Source organism: Delphinapterus leucas, chromosome 7 (genome assembly GCF_059928025.1).
Source record: "Delphinapterus leucas isolate spDelLeu-1000000601 "Yukka" chromosome 7, BTC_Dleu_Yukka2, whole genome shotgun sequence".
In the NCBI taxonomy this organism is placed as follows: domain Eukaryota; kingdom Metazoa; phylum Chordata; class Mammalia; order Artiodactyla; family Monodontidae; genus Delphinapterus; species Delphinapterus leucas.
Genome location: NC_143135.1, coordinates 84,374,870 through 84,395,340, shown reverse-complemented (window position 1 = coordinate 84,395,340; position 20,471 = coordinate 84,374,870). Strand labels below are relative to the sequence as shown.

At 41.6% G+C, this 20,471-nt stretch overlaps 1 protein-coding gene across 4 annotated transcripts in view; it reads left to right on the top strand.

Moving 5' to 3' along the window:
• ALKBH8 (alkB homolog 8, tRNA methyltransferase) overlaps nucleotides 1-19,488 on the top strand; it is an 82,263-nt gene extending 62,775 nt beyond the window's left edge. Inside the window, exons 11-12 of one of the 4 annotated variants that reach the window (XM_089915488.1) lie at nucleotides 6,188-6,337; nucleotides 7,325-19,488. In XM_089915488.1, the coding sequence (XP_089771614.1) occupies nucleotides 6,188-6,337; nucleotides 7,325-7,882 (708 nt within the window). In that variant the 3' untranslated portion in view covers nucleotides 7,883-19,488. The remainder of the gene's footprint in view (nucleotides 1-6,187; nucleotides 6,338-7,324) is intronic. The other 3 variants (XM_089915487.1, XM_089915486.1, XM_022566351.3) reach the window with 3 other exon arrangements.
• The last annotated feature ends 983 nt before the right edge of the window (nucleotides 19,489-20,471 follow it).

Below are 20,471 nucleotides of genomic sequence, written 5' to 3'. Positions count from 1 at the left end.
ATACGGGTTCGTGCCCCAGTCTGGGAAGATCCCACATGTCGCGGAGCGGCTGGGCCCGTGAGCCATGGCCGCTGAGCCTGCGCGTCTGGAGCCTGTACTCCGCAACGGGAGAGGCCACAACAGTGAGAGGCCCGCGTACTGCAAAAAAAAAAAAAAGTAGTGGTGAGAGTGGATAACCTTTCCTTGTTGCTGATCTTAGAGGAAATGGTTTTAGTCTTTCACCATTGAGAATGATGTTGGCTGTGGGTTTGTCATATATGGCCTCTGTTATGTTGAGGTAAGTTCCCTCTATGCCTACTTTCTTGAGAGTTTTTATCATAAATGGGTGTTGAGTTTTGTTGAAAGCTTTTTCTGCATCTATTGAGATTATCATATGGTTTTTATTCTTCAATTTGTTGGTACAGTGTATCACACTGATTGATTTGTGGATATTGAAAAATCCTTGCATTCCTGGAATAAATCCCACTTGAACGTGGTATATGATCCTTTTACTGTGTTGTTGAATTTTGATTGCTAGTATTTTGTTGAGGATTTCTGTGTTTATGTTCAGCAGTGATATTGGCCTGTAAGTTTCTTTTTTTTGCGGTATCTTTGTGTGGTTTTGGTGTCAGGGTGATTGTGACCTCATAGAATGAGGTTGGGTATGTTCCTTCCTCTGCAATGTTTGGAAATAGTTTCAGAAGCATAGGTGTTAACTCTTCTCTAAATGTTTGATAGAATTTGCCTGTGAAGCTATCTGGTCCTGGACTTTTGTTTTTTGGGAGCTTTTAATCATAGTTTCAATTTCATTACTTGTCATTGATCTGTTCATATTTTCTATTTCTTCCTGATTCAGTCTTGGGAGATTGTACCTTTTAAAGAATTCATCCATTTCTTCTAAGTCGTCCATTTTATTGGCATATAGTTGCTTGTAGTAGTCTCTTTTGATCCTTTGTATTTCTGTGGTGTCAGTTGTAACTTCTTTTTCATTTCTAATTTTATTGATTTGAGTCCTCTTTTTTTCTTGATGAGTCTGGATAAAGGTTTATCAATTTTGTTTATATTTTCAAGAACCTTCCCTTCCTCTTTTGTTCTCTTTTGTGATTTGATGACTGTCTTTAGTGTTGTGTTTGGATTGCTTTTTCTTTTCTGTGTGTGTATGTATTGTAGCCTTTTGGCTTGTGGTTACTTTGAGATTTTGATATAGCAGTCTATATGTATATATACAAGATTATTTTAAGTTGGTGGTCTCTTAATTTCCAATGCATTTCCAATATCCTGCATTTGTACTCTCCTCACAGTTGCTGGTTTTCGATATCATATTTGCGTGTGGATGATTTCCTACCTTTATTGTATGTTTGCCTTTACCGGTGAGCTTTCCCATTTGTAATTTTGTTTTTAATTGTGGCCTTTTCTTTTCTGCCTAGAGATGTTCCTTTAGCATTTGTTGTAAAACTGGTCTGGTGGTGCTGAATTCTCTTAGCTTTTGCTTGTCTGTAAAGCTTTTGATTTCTCTGTCAAGTCTGAACGGGGGCCTTGATGGGTAGAATATTCTTGTTTGTAGGTTTTTCCCTTTCATCACTTTAAATATATTGTGCCACTCCTTTCTGGCTTGCAGAGTTTCTGCTGAAAAATCATCTGTAACTTTATGTGGATTCCCTTGTATGTTATTTTTTGCTTTTCCATTGTTGCTTTTAATATTTTCTCTTTGTCTTGATTTTTGTCAAGTAGATTAATATGTGTCTCAGCATGTTCCTCCTTGGGTTTATCCTGTATGGGACTCTCTGCACTTCCTGTACTTGGGTGATGTTTTCCTTTCCCGTGTCAGGGAAGTTTTCAGCTATTATCTCTTCCATAATTTTGTCAGGTCCTTTCTCTCTCTCTTCTCTTTCTGGAGCCCCTATAATGCGAATGTTGGTACATTTAATGTTGTCCCAGAGGTCTCTTACATTGTCCTCATTTCTTTTCATTCTTTTTTCTTTATTCTGTTCCATGGCAGTGATTCCACCATTCTGTCTTTCCAGTCGCTTATCTGTTCTTCTGCCTCATTTATTCTGCTATCGATTCCTTCTAGTGTATTTTTCATTTTACTTATCGTATTGTTCACCTCTGTTTGTTCTTTATATCTTTGTTGAATATTTCTAGTATCTTCTCAGTCTGTGCCTCCATTCTTTTCCCCAGATCTTGGATCATCTTTACTGTCATTACTCTGAATTCTTTTCCAGGTAGATCGCCTATCTCCACTTGACTTAGTTATTCTTCTAGGGTTTTATCTTGTTCCTTTGTGTTGAACATATTTCTCTGTCATCTCACTTTGTCTAACTTTCTGTGTTTGCAGTTTCTGTTCTACAGGCTGCAGGATTGTAGATTGTAGGCTGCAGGCTGCAGGATTATAGGTGGGTGAGGCTAGTCTAGAGGGTTGTGCAGGCTTCCTGGTCAGCAGGACTGGTGCCTGCCCACTGGTGGGTGGAGCTGGGCCTTGTCCCTCTGGTGGGCAGGGCCATGTCAAGGGTGTGTTTAGAGGTGGCTGTGGGCTCAGGAAGAGTTTTGGCAGGCTGTCTGCTGATGGGCGGGGCTGTGTCCCCTCCCTGTTGGTTGTTTGGCCTGAGGCATCCCAGCACTGGAGCCTACAGGCTGTTGGGTGGTGCCAGGTCTTGGTATCAAAATGGCGGCCTCCAGGAGATCTCACACCAATGAGTACTCCCTGTTACCTCTACCTCTGCCACCAGTGTTTTTATTCCCACAGTGAGCCACAGCCGCCACCCCACCCCACCCCTCCAGTATACCTTCCAAAGCCAGCAGGTAGTTCTGGCCAAGCTCCTATGAAGTCACCGAGTCCCTGGGTCTCGGTGTGCATGAAACTTTGTGTGCACCCTCTGAGAGTGGAGTTTCTGTTTCCCCCAGTCCTGTGGAGTTCCTGCAATCAAACCCTGCTGGCCTTCAAAGCCAAATGCTCTGGGGGTTCCTCCTTCCAATACCAGGCCCTTAGACTGGGGAGCCTGACATGGGGCTCAGAACTCTCACTCCTGTGGGAGAACCTTTGTGATGAATTTTCCAGTTTGTGGGTCACCCACCCGCAGGAATGGGGTTTGATTGTGCTGCAAATGCGCCCCTCCTACTGTCTCGTTGTGGCTTCTTCTTTGTCCTTGGATGTAGAATATCTTTTTTGTTGATTTTTGTTCAGCAGTTAGTTGCGATTTTGATGTTTTCTTGAGAGGACTTTAGTGTTTTTGTGAGAGGAGGTGAGCTCAAGTCCTTATACTCCACCATCTTGTCTCCACCACTGTCAAGAGTTAAGTACATTAATATAAAGAATCTGCTTTAACATATGGTGGGTATTCATTAAAGGCAATTTCATTAGCCTGTTTACCTTTTTCCATATTTTGGATTATTTTCTTAGGATAAATTTTTTGAAGAATGATTATTGGATGAAAAATTGTGAACATTTTTATCTTTCTTAAAAAATGGTTTGCTAGGGCTTCCCTGGTGGCACAGCGGGTGAGAGTCCGCCTGCTGATGCAGGGGACACGGGTTCGTGCCCCGGTCCGGGAAGATCCCACATGCCGCGGAGCGACTAGGCCCGTGAGCCATGGCTGCTGAGCCTACGCGTCTGGAGCCTGTGCTCCGCAACGGGAGAGGCCACAACAGTGAGAGGCCTGCATACTGCAAAAAAAAAAAAATGGTTTGCCAAATTGCTTTTTAAAATTGGCCTAGCCAATTTGTACTGTCAACAACACTTTATGACAGGAAGTTGTATCACAGTGCTATCACTGTGGTATACTTTGGTTTTAAAATATTTTTGATACTTTAATAGGAAAAAAGTTAAACCTTGTTTAGTTTGATTACTAAGTTGGATACTTTTTCATTTTTACCAGTACTTCCAGAATTTAATATTATGTTGAAGACTTTAAAAATTATATAGAAGTATAAAGTATACATTTTAAGCCCAACCAATATGTGCTTTTATTGTCATTCATCTCCATCCCACATACAGAAATATGTAGCTTTACATGAGTCCCTTACCATTAATGAGTATTTATACATAAGCTATTTTCTGTCCTGTTTTTGACATTATGTAGCATTATTAGGGAGAATTTCAAATATCTGGTACTATCCTTGGTATAAAAACTTAAGGGAATTTAAAAATAGAAAGGGAAGAGAAGAAAATACTGTGATTTGACTATAGTATTTGGAAGACTTAGGCAAAATAAGTGAAAGGTGAAAGTACTGAGCCAGGCATGAGTCAGGACTACATTAGACCTGGTACTTTATGACTAAAATTGCCCCTGATTTCATTTGTTGGTGAAAAGGAGTGCTCTGTACAAATAATTGTAAGAGTCTGGCAGGAAGAAGAAGGAAATTTTCTCTAGTTTTTGTTCGGTTGCTCTTCTCCTTGTTCTGTTTTATCTGTGAAACTCAGATAATAACTTTCCTCCTCTGAGTAACTGTCAAGCTCTATCTCTGGGGATAGGCACATTGGATTTCTTCTTGTTGACTTTTAGCAAGGTAATAGTTGGGCATACTTGAAACTTCTGTTTCCATGAACTGAATTTTATTGTAATAAAACCTGGCAAAGACCAAAATATAATATGCATATTGTTTGAGTGGTACTGTCATCTTGATATTGTGACTATTGGCATAAGATATGGAAGAAAATAAATAAGAGTAATAGCCAGTTATATATCTTATACAGGTAAAGGGAGCAATTAAGTGGGAATTGTGCCACTGTTGTTATTAATGGGCCCTTAGTACTTTTCCATCTTAAAATTATATCAAAATGATATTGCTATACTTTACCTCTAGCTTGGTACCTTTTATTATACCTCAGATATTAATGCAGCTGTGGGCTGGAATACTGAAGCTATTTAATATTTATTAGAAACTGAGCAAATTCATATTAGGTATGACTGGCATGGCAGTGTGACTTAATAATTGTTTTGACATGAAGATTCATATCTTTATTCTCAGATGGACTGAGGGAACCCTGATCCCTTAGCAATGATCAATGCTTACTTATAGCAAAAATTCAAATGAACCTGAGGTGGCTACTTCTGTTAGATGAAATCTACTTATACATATCTTTTCTCTCTTGTAGAGATTGGGTTAAGAAGAAATATCTGGAGATAATTATTAGTGATTTAACATTCTTTAAGCTCCTCCTATTCCTCCCTCAATTTATATGTGCACATTGCACGTGCTTGTGTGTGCTCTCTCTTTGTCTCTGTCTTTGTTTCTGTCTCTCTCTATATATGGTATTTTTAGAACTAAACAGCAAAACTGTGTACAAAAACAACAACAAAACTAGAGAGAATATAGGCAGTCCTAGCCCACAAATACTTGCCACAGAATCAGACATATGCATAAGGCATGTTAGGCCTCAGCTGCTTGGGGAGATGAAAGGATGCTGCCAGCTGCCTTCAGTGTTGTCATTCCCATAGAATGGTTTGGTTATGCCAAAAGGTTTAATTCAATAGCATTTTACAAATTTTGAATTCAGGTATTTAGCAGAACAAGACTCAATGGCTTTAAAAAATGAAATAAATTATTTAACTTTATTTGGGAAGATTTTATTTTATGATGGTGCAAGTAATACATATTGAAAAGTATAAAGAAGAAGGAAAAAAAATAAGCCATCCTCCTGATATCTGGGTCATTACTGAATAGTTTATATTCTAATACGAGATACCTTAGAACCTCTTTATTTGTAGCTTCCCCCAAAAGACTAAATGTCTATGTTTATGCGATAATTTCCATTTTAAAATGTGTGATATTGGACTTCCCTGGTGGTCCAGTGGTTAAGACTCTGCACTTCCACTGCAGGGGGTGTGGGTTTGATCCCTGGTCAGGGAACTAAGATCCCACATGCCTTGTGGCGCAGAATATAAGATACGATAAGATATAAAATAAAGTGTGATATTACAAAAAGATCAAGATTCTGGGTCGTGATTAATTAGATGCCAATTAGGACCTCCCATTTCCACCAATGTTATTTTTATTCTAGTTATTTTGTTTCCATTCACTAATTTGAATTGTTTGATACCTGTTAAGGTAATAAATGCTGCCCTGTAAATTATATAAGCTGACTTTGTACTGGTTGTAAGAACCTATAATATCATGGTCTTAGACCCTTTCACAATGAATATGAAATCTGTCTAATAACTTTATGACGTTTAAACAAGTTCTGAAATTCTTTCTTTATCTGTTATAGATTGGCTGTGATCGTAGCCAAAACCTTGTGGACATTTGTAGAGAGAAGCATTATCAGGCCTTTGTCTGTGATGCTTTGGCAGTACCAATCCGCAGTGGGTCTTGTGATGCTTGCATCTCCATTGCTGTTATTCACCATTTTGCTACAGCAGTAAGTATTGTCTTTCTTGCTCCAAGAACTTGTAACTAAGTGGCAGGAAATGTTCATGGATTTTACTGATTTGGACCCCATTTTAGCTTTTCCTTTCTTTCCATTCTCTTTTCTTGTCAGTTTACTGCAGTTTTTAAAGAAAGCCTGTGGAATGGAGATGAGTTACATGGGAGCTGTGATTACTTAAACAGAGACTATGCATTTATTGCTGCACATTTCTGCCTTTTTCCTACCTGAGTCTTACTCATCTTTAAATGTCTTCCTCAAACCCACAGAGTCGCAGAATTTAGCTGTAAGAGACGTTAAGAGATCATCAGCTCTAAGCCTCTTGAGTATTCTCTCTGTCTCCTCAGCCTCTGAGCTTCTTCTTTATTTCCATTTCCCATCTTGCTTTCTCGGCTCTCACTCTCATTCCTGACATCTGAGTCTCATGTTCTTCCCATTCTATTTTTCTTCTTTTCCTGTTCTTTTTTTCAAAACTCAGGTATTTATATGGTAGTAGTATGCTGATGCTTTTAATTAGTCACTCTGCTTCTAATTTTAAAAATAAGTGAATTTAATATTTTATATTTTTCTTATAGGGAAAAAATCTTATTATTCCTAGGTGTTACTCGTTTCCCCCAATCTAAGCAATAACATTATAGATCCCTTTGTGCTGGAATTCCTGGCAGTTTCAATATATCTTATGATCTCAACTGAATTTCAAACAAAGCAGAAAAGCCTCTATGCCTCTGTATTATTATCAGAAAGAAAAAAAAATTTTCCCCTTTTATCAACACTTTTTTTCCTCTCAATTGCAGAGCAAAATTCTCTTTTCCCCCTTTTTTTTAACTATAAGGTTTGTTTCATGTTTGATTTTCTGTACTGTCCATCTTAATTGAAAATAGTCCTATAGTCAGTTATATTTTCCTGTTTCCTCTCTGTATCTCTTTCTCGTTGATAAATGGCAATATGGTTTTTTGTTTGTTGTTTTTCTGTTTTAACTAGAAGCGTAGAGTGGCAGCTCTCCAAGAACTTGTTCGACTCCTAAGACCTGGTGGGAAGGCACTCATCTATGTTTGGGCAATGGAACAAGAATATAATAATAATAAGTCCAAGTATCTTAAAGAAAACCGAATTAGCCAAGAAAAGAAAGAGGAAATCAGCAATGATACATCAGTGCAAGAGTTGCTTGTGAAGCAGATGCCTGATGTGGGCAATCAAGATTCAGCACCTTCTGTTCCCTCCATTAATGACTTTCAGGATAGAGGATATAATTCAAGGAAAGTTACTAATTCCAAGTTGCCTATTCACACTAATAGGACTTCTTTTCATTCTCAAGACTTACTGGTTCCCTGGCACCTTAAGGAAAATCCTGGTAAGGGCAAGTCTATTGAGCCATTTGGACCATTAGGATCCCATGACCCAGGTCCTGTGTTTCATCGTTACTACCATGTGTTCTGTGAGGGAGAAATGGAAGCTGCCTGCCAGACTTTGAGTAATATCAGCATACTGCAAAGCTACTATGATCAGGGGAACTGGTGTGTGATTCTTCAAAAGGTCTGATCATCTCTATGAACATATATACAGTGAATAAATGCTCAGCTTTTTTTTTTAAAAAAGGAGATTAAATTACCTGTATTATTAGTTAAAGAGAAACCGTGCGGAAAAGTATCAAAGGAGAGTGCCTGAGAGAAATTATAAGTAGAGATTAGTTAGGAAATATTCGATCTTCTACTATTGCTGACATCATTTAATCCATAAATGTAGGCTTCTCCTATAGGGAGTAACAGGGATGGTTTTTAAAAGTGATTGAAGTAGTTTGTGAAATATTTGGGATCCTAGGGTAAGAGCACAGCATTTTAAAGATAAACTTTTGTTATAAAGTGTTACTAAATGAACTAAATCGTATAGAATCTTAGTGAAGTAATCACATAACATTTTATCAATAATAAAGAAAATATTCCTGTTCAGTAGAAAATTGTCTGAAGTTTTATCTGTGATTGTTAGCTCTGTAAAAGCATAGATGATAACCACTCTGTCACTACACCTTACTAGCACAGGGCTTGACACATAGTACGTACTCAGTAAAATTTTAGTCAATTGGATAGTACCCATATATTAATATAGGAACTTTCATCCAGTAAATACTTATTAAACCTCTACTCTGTACAAGTTACTATTTTAAGTTCTGGAAGGGGAACAGTGAACAAGAAAAAAACAGTCCATGCCCTCATGGAGCTTACATTCTAGAAGGAAAGACAGACAATAAGCAAACAGATACGGGTGATAAATGCTGTGGAAAAAAATAAAAACAGGAGGGGGTTTCACGTGAGAACAAAAGGTTATTTTTAAAGGGCTGAAATAACTACTAATCCTGACTATAGTTATTACCAAGAGTTAATTGGTATTCCTAATGCATTGATCTGGATGCTAAAGGCAACCCAAATATGCTCTTTTTTTTTTTTTTTTTTTTGGCTGAGCGGCATGTAGGATCTTAGTTCCCCGACCAGGGATCAAATCCTCGCCCCCTTAACCACTGGACTGCCAAGGAAGTCCCAGCAAATATGCTCTTTTTTCTTTAAATTGTTTTTTATAAATTTATTCACTTATTTAATTTTTGGCTGCATTGGGTCTTCGCTGCTGCATGCCGGTTTTCTCTAGTTGCTGAGAGCAGGGGCTACTCTTTATTGCAGTACACGGGCTTCTCATTGCGGTGGCTTCTCTTGTTGTGGAGCACGGGCTCTAGGTGCACAGGCTTCAGTAGTTGTGGCTCACGGGCTCTAGAGCGCAGGCTCAGTAGTTGTGGTGAAAGGGCTTAGTTGCTCCGCAGCATGTGGGATCTTCCCGGACCAGGTCTCGAACCCATGTCCCCTGCATTGGCAGGCGGATTCTTAACCACTGCACCACGAGGGAATAATAACTCCTTTATTTAAATAGCAAAACTTAAGAATTGTCAGTTAGACCTAATTATGCCCTGATAGCCAAAGCTATGGTGTCATTATTGGGTATTTCTAGTTCTTTCATAGTTTGTTCCAGTCCAGTGCAATCAGGGATTATGTTTTACCTACATATATGCCATAGTTACCCAGTTAACATACCTTATGTCAAGCTTCCAGGAGGCACAGAGGTCAAATTATCATGCAGAAGGGAAAACATTTTGGTTTTTTTTTTTTTTTTAACATCTTTATTGGGGTATAATTGCTTTACAATGGTGTGTTAGTTTCTGCTTTATAACAAAGTGAATCAGTTATACATATACATATGTTCCCATATCTCCTGCGTCTCCCTCCCTATCCCACCCCTCTAGGTGGTCACAAAGCACCGAGCTGATCTCCCTGTGCTATGCAGCTGCTTCCCACTAGCTATCTATTTTACATTTGGTAGCGTATATATGTCCATGCCACTCTCTCGCTTTGTCCCAGCTTACCCTTCCCCCTCCCCATATCCTCAAGTCCATCCTCTAGTAGGTCTGTGTCTTTATTCCCGTCTTACCCCTAGATTCTTCATGACCTTTTTTTTTTTTTCTTAGATTCCATGTATATGTGTTAGCATACAGTATTTTTCTCTTTTTTTTTTTTTTTTTTGCGGTACGCGGGCCTCTCACTGTTGTGGCCTCTCCCGTTGCGGAGCACAGGTTCCGGACACGCAGGCTCAGCAGCCATGGCTCACGGGCCTAGCCGCTCCACGGCATGTGGGATCTTCCCGGACCAGGGCACAAACCCGTGTCCCCTGCATCAGCAGGCGGACTCATCCACTGCGCCACCAGGGAAGCCCTCTTTTTCTCTTTCTGACTTACTTCACTCTGTATGACAGACTCTAGGTCCATCCACCTCACTACAAATAACTCAATTTCGTTTCTTTTTATGGCTGAGAAATATTCCATTGTATATATGTGCCACATCTTCTTTATCCATTCATCTGTTGATGGACACTTAGGTTGCTTCCATGTCCTGGCTATTGTAAATAGAGCTGCAATGAACATTTTGGTACATGACTCTTCTTAAATTATGGTTTATTCTTAATATTGTACTCTCAGCATGCATTGCTTTGTAGTAGTAATGCTTTAGACTACCTAAAGAAAAAACTCTTTCTGTGAACGATGGCTGTGCAGGCAATTATATATCTTGTTACTATATGTTAGTGATGCTAATCTTCAGCATTAAGCTTTCAAAACAGTACTCATCAAAAATCAGTCTTAGATGAGACACTGATTATTTTGTTGTGGAATTTCTGAATAAGATTATAATTGTTCACTATAGATGAATTTGTAAGGTTCATGATATGGGAAGAAAGAATTGCAGGGTGAAAAATAGTTTTATTTCTGATATACATTCTAGGACTTTACATCACAATTTGAAGTTTAACACATACTAATAAATTTTAACATCTAGATGAAATAGATGATTTTCTTATTTTATGTTTAAAGAGTAAGGTAATTTATTTTCAATATTTGTATTTACATAAGAAAACTTTAAAATTAAGGTGAAAATTTAGATATAGCTTTTTAAATGATGGAGAGTATAGATAGTTTTTCAAAATTCTATTAGAAAAAAATTAAGACCCCTGCTGGGGACCGCAGACAGTCACAGAAGCCATGGTCAGATTTCCACCAGCCTGGCCAGTGATTGACATTTATACGTCTCCACACTAGAAAGGGTAGGTTGGCAGGTATCTCAAACATTTCACTAGCTACTCCAAATCCTGTGTACAAGTTCCATACACTGAAAGAACAATCTGTATAAAACTTTGTTCATCTAGCTTATAAGAAACGAATATATTTTCTATCTGGGAAGTTGGCATTTTCTTACAGTATTAAAAGCCTTCACTCTTACCTTTAGAACTCGAAGCTTGACACAGCTTTAAAGTACCTCGAGAAAGAGCAGTTGTACGGATCTCTGAAAAACTATATTATTATACATACACCACACTTCAAATATATCTTATACTCAATGAAAGAACAAAGTGCATAGTACTTATTTCTTATGTTAGGAAACAATTGGCTGCATTCTCCTTCTATGAAAATCATGTTTACCTATGCCCAGTGAAAGGATTCTGCTTTCAATTGGAGAGAGCACAGTAAGTGGAGATCAACATCCTTTAAGAATAATAAGTGCTGGATACACATAGGTAAACCACAATGTATAAAATTGTTAGAAAAACTTTGTGCTTGGTAGCTTGGTAACAAGATCTTCTGGTTACTCTAAGGAACTCTTCATTGTCCGGTGGTTGAAGAAGCCTTGATCCCATTATCTTCACCTTGATCCCATTATCTTCTCCATGAGCTACTGCATACAGGAAGATTCAAGTTAGCCTATACAAACAAAAGAGTTCCTAGTCTAGGAAATCAAACACTGCCTGCTTCAGCCACCTGGGTTGAGTTCCATCCCCTTTGCCTCAAAGTTCTTTCATCTACCTAGTGAGAAACATATACATTTACAGAATGAGAAACAAGACTCTCTATAGAGTGCAAAAGCCTCCCGCCCTCAGTTTCTTTGGCCATGGAAGAGAGCTCCACTGCAGCTTGCTTTGCAGGTCTCCCAAACATTTCAGCAGCTGCTCCAAATCCCGGATACAAGTTCCACACCCTCCATGAACAATCTGTATGAAACCTACTCCTACTAGCGTGTAAGAAAAGCTTCCATTTTCTCTAAGGGAAACAAGGCCTTTCCTGCGGTGTGAAAGGACTTCACTCCCATTGGTTTTTAGAACAATGCATTCTGGGTGGGCTTGATGGTTCCTATAGGAGAAGCAGTAGGACAGATCTCTTCAATAGTTCATTTCCTGCATCCACACGTCAAGTGTATCTCATGCTCCAAGAACAAATATGGTGTGCAGCACTCCTTTCTTATGGTAAGAAACAACTTTCCAACATTTCTTATAGAAGCCTCGTGCATGATGACGCTGCCTGAAAGTCTTTTCCTTTCAATCCTATTGACACCACATACCTTGAAGTGCAACGTGATGTAAGAGACACAAAGACTTGATTTACAAGTTTATGGAACCACGTTAAGTGAGACATGATCTGAGAAACACAAATACTAGATTCACAAGTGTTAGGATGAAATGCACATGTTACCCTAAAAAACAACTTCCCTAGAGAAAGAACACGGTCACACCCACAAAAATATTTCTTCTTTGTGCTTGGTTTAAAAAAAAAATCTTGTGAGGACTATGGGAGACTGCATTGTATGAGGGTTGAAGAGGCCTGTGGCCTCTTCAGTGGGTCAGTAAGGCATTTTCAGGAGGTGAGACACCAAGTATCCTAATGGAACACTGAAGTTACACATCTGTGAACTAAGGGACTACATTCCTCAGCTGCTTGGGTTAAGGTCCTTATACTGAAACAAGTGTGCCTCATGAATTCTTTCCTTAGAACACGTGAGACATACCATACCATGCAGTTCCGAACACAAGGAAACCAGCATTTCCTGGTCGTTTAACAGGTTAGCATTTCTACTAGGCCGTTGGACAAGGAGCTCCAGGCAGCTCCCAGTGAAAGTTTAGAAAGGTAGTGTTGCAGGTCTACTGCCGTTAGCCCACTGCTCCAGTTTCCGTCTGTAAAGTGCATTCAGTGAGGAGCCATAAACTCTACAACTTCACGCATATTGCTCGTAAGGAACACGCACATTTTCTCTGCGGTAAAGAAATCTTTTCCTGCACTCTGAAAGTCTTGGACTCCTATTCCTTATTAGAAAACCGAGTTTGGCACAGCATTCAAAGGACCCCTTCCATAAACGCCATACATATCTCTAAAAGAATATAATCCATGTGTCCCCCTTCATCTACATCTTACCCTTCAAAAAACGCACAAGAGTTCTGGCTTGATAGTAAGAAACAATGGGCTTCCTTCTCCTTCTATAAATATCCCGTTTCCGTGGGCCTCGTGAAAGGCTCTGGCTTTCAACGGTATAAAGCATACCGACGGGTGTGGAACATCGCTAAACAATGAGAAATGCGAGATACACAACAACTTGCTTCTGAGAAACACGTATGTTTATGGGACGAAAAACAAGCCTTTTTGTAGAGCCTGAAAGCCTCCACTGCTGAACTTCTTTAGCTCTGGAACAGAGAACTTACCGCAGCTTACAAGGACAGGTAGGAAAACTAGGTTTGCAGGTCTCCCAAGCATTTCAGCGCCTGTCCAAATCGCGAGTACAAGTTCCACAGCCTGCATAAAGAGCCTGCATAAAACCTAGTTTTACTAGAGTGTACAAAACGCTTCCATTTTCTCTAAGGGAAACAAGGCCTTTCCTGCGGTGTGAAAAGTCTTTACTCCCATTGCTTTGGGGAACAGTGTGCTCTGAGCAGGCTTGATGGTTCCTACAGGAGAAGAAGTAGGACAGATGTCTGCCCTGGTATATTTGCTGCAGCCACACCTCGAGTGTGTATTACGCTCCATGAACCAACACGGTTCGCAATACTCCTTTCTGATGGTAAGAAACAACAGCCGACATTTCTTATAGGAGACTCGTGCATGATGAGGCTGCCTGAAAGTCTTTTCCTTTCAATCCTATTGACACCACGTAGCTTTAATGCCACGTGATGTAAGTGACACAATGACTGCATTTACAAGTTTATAAAACCACATTCATTGCGACTTGAGCTAAGAAACACAAATGCTACATTGACAAGTGTTAGGATGAAATGCCTATATTCCCCCCACACACACACACACAAAATAACTTCCCTAGAGAAAGAACCCGGTCACGTTCCCAAAAATATTTCTGCTGTGTGCTTGGTTTAAAAAAAAGAAAATCTCCTGGGGACTATGGGAGACCCTACGCTGTATGCGGATTGAAGAGACTTATAGCCACTTCAGTGGGTCATTGAGGCACTTCTGGGAGGTGAGACGCCAGGTCTCCTAATGAAACCCTAATGAAACTGCATCCACACTTCGAGTGTGTCTTACATTCCATGAACCCTAATGAAACCCTAATGAAACCATAATGAAACTGCATCCACACTTCGAGTGTGTCTTACATTCCATGAACCAACATGGTGCGCAGTACTTTCTGATGGTAAGAAACCACAGCCGACATTTCTTATAGGAGACTCGTGCACGATGAGGCCACGTGAAAGTCTTTTCTTTTCAATACCCTGGACACCACGTAGCTTCAAAGTCATGTGATGTAAGCGACACAATGACTGCATTTAAAAGTTTATGGAGGGCTTCCCTGGTGGCGCAGTGGTTGAGAGTCCGCCTGCCGATGCAGGGGACACGGGTTTGTGCCCCGGTCTGGGAAGATCCCACATGCCACAGAGTGGTTGGGCCCATGAGCCATGGCCACTGAGCCTGCGTATCCAGAGCCTGTGCTCCGCAACGGGAGAGGCCACAACAGTGAGAGGCCTGCGTACCGGAAAAAAGAAAAAAAAACTTTATGGAACCACGTTCAGTACAGCATGAGCTCGAAAAACAAATGCTAGATTGACAAGTGTTAGGATGAAACACCTATGTTCTGCTCCCCTAAAATAACTTCCCTAGAGGAAGAACACACTGACATCCCCACACACGTTTCTACTGTGTTCTTGGCTTAAAAAAAAAGGAAATCTCCACGTACAGACTCTACTCTGTACGTGGGTTGAAGAGGCTTACAGCCACTTTGGTGGGTCAGTGAGGAACTTCTGGGAGGTGAGATGCCAATTCACCTAATGGAACCCTAGTGTTACACTTCTGGGACCTAAGGCATGACATTCCTCAGCCACTTGGGTTAAGGTCCTTCTCCAGAAACAAGTGTGTCCAGCGAGTTCTTTTCCTGGAGCTTGTGAGACATAACATAGCATGCAGTACCAAAGAGAAGGAAATCCGCCTTTCCCCATGGTTTGAGGTTAGCATTGCTACTAGGCCGTTGAACACGGAGCTCTAGTCAGCTCCCAGTGAAACTTTAGAAGGATAGTGTTGCAGGTCTCCCTGCCGTTAGCCCGCTTCTCCAGTGTTAAGATCAGGAACAAGAAAAGGTTGCCCACTCTTACCACTATTATTCAACAAAGTTTTGGAAGTTTTAGCCACAGCAAACAGAGAAGAAAATGAAATAAAAGGGATCCAAATTGGAAAAGAATAAGTAAAACTGTCACTATTTGCAGATGACATGATACTATACATAGAGAATCCTAAAGACTCTACCAAAAAACTACTAGAGCTAATCAATGAATTTGGTAAAGTAGGAGGATACAAAATGCACAAAAATCTCTTGTGTTCCTATACGCTACTGATGCAAAATCTGAAAGAGAAATTAAGGAAACACTCCCATTTATCATTGCCAAAAAAAAAAAAAAAAAAAAACCTAGGAATAAACCTACCTAAGGGGACAGAAGACCTGTATGCAGAAAACTATAAGACACAGATGGAAGTAATTAAAGATGATACAGATAGATATATACCATGTTCTTGGATTGGAAGAATCAACATTGTGAAAATGACTATACTACCCAAAGCAATCTACAGATAAAATTCAATCCCTATCAAAAAAACAAAGGCATTTTTCACAGCACTTAGAACAAAAGATTTCACAATTTGTATGGAAAGAAAAAAGACCCCGAATAGCCAAACAATCCTGAGAAAGACACAGATGGAGGAATCAGGTTGCCAGACTTCAGACTATACTACAAAGCTACAGTACTCAAGACAGTATGGTACTGGCACAAAAACAGAAAGATAGATCAATGGAACAGGATAGAAAGCCCAGAGATAAACCCATGAACATATGGTCACCTTATTTTTGATAAAGGAGGAAGAATATACAAGGGAGAAAAGAGAGCCTCTTCAATAAGTGGAGCATGGAAAACTTTACAGTTACATGGAAAAGAATGATACTAGAACACTCCCTAACATTGTACACAAAAATAAACTCAAAATGGATTAAACGCCTAAATGTAAGGCAAGACACTATAAAACACTTAGAGGAAAACATAGGCAGAACACTATGACATAAATCACAGCAAGATCCTTTCTGACCCACCTCCTAGAGAAATGGAAATAAAAACAAAAATAAACAAATGGGACCTAATGAAACATAAAAGCTTTCGTACAGCAAAGGAAACCATAAACAAGACCAAAAGACAACCCTCAGAATGGGAGAAAATATTTGCAAATGAACGAATTGACAAAGATTAATCTCCAAAATATAAAAGGAGAACATGCAGCTCAATATCAAAAAGCAAGCAACCCAATCCAAAAATGGGCAGAACACCTAAACAGACATTTCTCCAAAGAAGATATATGGATTGCCCACAAACACATAAAAGAATGCTCAACATCACTAATCATTAGAGAAATGCAAATGAAAACTACAATGAGGGGCTTCCCTGGTGGCACACTGGTTGAGAGTCTGCCTGCCAATGCAGGGGACACGGGTTCGTGCCCCAGTCCAGGAAGATCCCACATGCCGTGGAGCAGCTAGGCCCGTGAGCCATGGCCACTGAGCCTGTGCGTCCGGAGTCTGTGCTCCGCAACGGGAGAGGCCACAGCAGTGAGAGTCCCGCGTACAACAACAACAACAAAAAAAAAACTACAATGAGGTATTACCTCACACAAGTCAGAATGGCCATCATGAAAAAATCTACAAACAGTAAATGCTGGAGACGGTGTGGAGAAAAGGGAACCCTCTTACACTGTTGGTGGGAATGTAAATTGATATGGAGAACAGTATGGAGGTTCCTTAAAAAACAAAAGTAGAACAACCATACCACCCAGCAATCCCACTACTGGGCATATACCCTGAGAAACCATAATTTAAAAAGAGTCATGTAGCACAATGTTCATTGCAGCTCTATTTACAATACCCAGGATATGGAAGCAACCTAAGTGTCCATCGACAGATGAATGGATAAAGATGTGGCATATATATACAATGGAATATTACTCAGCTATACAAAGAAAGAAAATTCAGTTATTTTAGTGAGGTGGATGCCCTAGAGTCTATCTTCAGAGTGAAGTAAATCAGAAAGAGAAAAACAAATACCGTATGCTAACACATACATGGAATCTAAAAAAAAGAAAAAAATATGGTTAAGAAGAACCTAGGGGCAGGACAGGAATAAAGACGCAAATGGAGAGAATGGACTTGAGGACAAGGGGAGAGGGAAGGGTAAGGTGGAACGAAGTGAGAGAGTGGAATGGACTTACATATACTACCAAGGGTAAAATAGGTAGCCTAGTGGGAAGCAACCACATAGTACAGGGACATCAGCTCAGTGTTTTGAGACCACATAGGGGGTGGGATAAGGAGAGTGGGAAGGAGACGCAAGAGGGAGGAGATATCGGGATATATGTATATGTATGTGCTTCACTTTGTTATATAGCAGATTTATACTGCAATAAAGATGTTAAAAAATAAAAATGGTCAAACAGCTGCTATAATGATGAAAAAAAAAAAAAGATCATGTTGCAGGTCTCCCTGCCATTGGCTCATTGCTCAGCTTCCAACTGTAAGGTGCATTCAGTGAAGAACCATTAACTCTACAATTTCCCGCACCTTGTTATTTAGGAACAGAACCTTCCCTCAGCGACTGAGAAGCCTTTTCTTACAGCCTGCCAGGCTTGGACTCCTACCCCTTTTCAGAACACCGAGTTTGGCATAGCATTCAAATGACCCCTTCCCTCAATGCTGTACACGTGTTAAAAGAATATACTCCGTGTGTCCCCATTCATTCCGTCTTACTTCCTATGAAACACAAAGGAGCTGCAGCTTGATGGGAGGAAACAATGGCCTCCTTCTCCTTCTATGGATATCCCGTTGCCAAAGGCCCCGTGAAAGGCTCTTGCGTTCAAGGGTGTAGATCATATCGACAGGCGCCAAACACCGCTAAATGAGGAGAAATAAGACATACAGAACATGCTCCTGAGAAACACGTACATTTAACTGCACGAAAAGCATGCCTCTTCGTGGAGTCCGAAATCCTCCCCAGCTCAGCTTTTTTTGCCATGGGGCAGAGTGGTAACCGCTGCTTCCATGGCCAGCTAGGAAAGGTAGGTTTGCAGGTTTCGCCTGCCTTTCAGCGCCCGTCCAAACTGCGTGGACAATATCCACAGCCTGCCCGAACATCCTGCACAAAACCGAGTTTTACAAGAGTGTAGGAAATGCTTCCAAGTTCTCTCAGGGTAAAGAGGCCATTGCTCTGGCTGGTCGGCCTTCACTCCCACTCTTTTGGAGCACAGTGCCCTCTGGGCAGTGTTGATAGTTATGGTAGGAGAAGCAGTTGAACAGATGTCTACCCCGGTATACTTAACTGCATCCACACTTCGAGTGTATCTCACGCTCCAGGAACCAACACGGTGCACAGAACTCCTTTGTGGTGGTAAGAAACAAAAGGCAACAGTTCTTCTCGAGACTCATGCGTGATGAGGCCTCCTGAAATTTTGTTCCTTCCAATCCCGTTGACACCCCGTAGATTGATTGCCACGTGATGGAGCAACACAATGACTGCTTTTACAAGTGCATGGAACAACGCTCAGTGGGACGTGAGTGTAAGAAACTCTAGTGCTACACTGACAGGGTTAGGATAAAACGCCTCTGACCCCCTCCAAAAAGGAACTTTCCAAGAGACAGCACACGGTCACATCCCCAAGAACATCTCCGCCCGTGTGCTCGGATAAATTAAAGGAAATCTGGCAACTCTGGGAGACTCTGAGCTGTACGTGCCTTGAAAATGCTTATAGCCACCCTGGGGGTCAGTGTGGCACTTCTGGACAGTGAGACACCAGGTCTCCTCATGGAACCCTAGGGTTACGTTGCTGGGACTTAAGGCCCAACATTAATCATCCACTTGGGTTATGGTGGTCCCTGTCCAGAAGCAACAGTTGCCAAAGATTTCATTTCTTTGAGCTCGTGAGACAGCATAGCATGTAATACCACAGAGAAGGAGACCTGCCTCTCTCTGGGTTTGCAGAGGTTAGCTTTTCTACTAGGGCGGTGAGCACAGAGATCCAGTCAATGCCCAGTGAGAGTTTAGAAGGTTATTGTTGCAGGTCTCTCTGCGCTTAGGCCACTGTTCAGCTGCAGTCTGTAAAGTGCATTCAGGGAACAACCAGAATCTCTAATACGCCCCGCATCTCATTGGGAAGGCAGGAACAGCACATTCTCTCCTTGGTGAAGACGTCTTTTCTTGCAGACTGCCAGGGAGAACGGAACAGGGAAACAGGGACAGGGAGAGAGAGAGGGAGAGGGAGAGAGGGAGAGAAGGAGGAGAGAGGGAGAAGAAGGGAGGAAGAGACCTCCTTCCCTCTCTCTCTCTCTCCCTCTCTCTCTCTCTCCCTCTCCCTCTCTCTCTCCCTCTCTCTCTCCCTCTTCCTCCCTCTCCCTCTCCCTCCATCTCTCCCTCTCCCTCTCTCCCTCTTCCTCCCTCTCCCTCTCCCTCCATCTCTCCCTCTCCCTCTCTCCCTCTGCCTTACCTCTGCCTCTCCCTCCATCTCTCCCTCTCTGGGAGGGAGTGAGGGAGATGGAGAGACGGAGGGAGGAGAGTTGGAGCGAGAGGGAGAGCGAGAGAGGGAGGGAGAGAGGGAGGCAGGGAAAGAAGTCTTTCGCTCCCTCCCTCTATCACTCTCTCCCTCTCCACCCTCTCTCTCCCTCTCCCCCCTCCCTCTCCATCTCTCTCTCTCTCTCTCTCCCTCCACCTCCTTCCCTCTCCATAGAGGGAAGGAGGTGGAGGGAGAGGGAAAGAGGTAGAGCCAGAGCGTGCGGAAACAGGGACAGGGAGAGAGGAAGGGAGAGAGGGAGAGGGAGAGAGGGAGAGGGAAAGGGGGAGAGGGAGAGGGGGAGGGAAAGAGGGAGAGAGAGAGAGGGACAGGGAAAGAGCGACAGGGAGAGAGGGAGGGAGAGAGGCAGAGGGAGAGATGGAGGGAGAGGGAGAGAGGCAGCGAGGTAGAGGGAGAGAGGGAGAAAGAGAGAGAGAGAGGGAGAGAGGTAGAAGTGCTGAGGAGGGGGGTTCCCCCCCCCTCCCACTACCATCCTCTCCCTACTGCTTTCTCTTTTTTCTGCTTCAACAAACACCAGGCGCCATTTAGATCAGCCCTGAAGTCAACGTTGATGCTTGGACAGCCTGACCTCCCTGCTGACTTCCAGCCCAGGACCATCGCTGGGAGATGAAGTCTGCGGGGCCCTGGGCGCAGGCTGCACAGGCACCTCCTCTGATGCCCAATCTCTCCTCGTTTACGAGG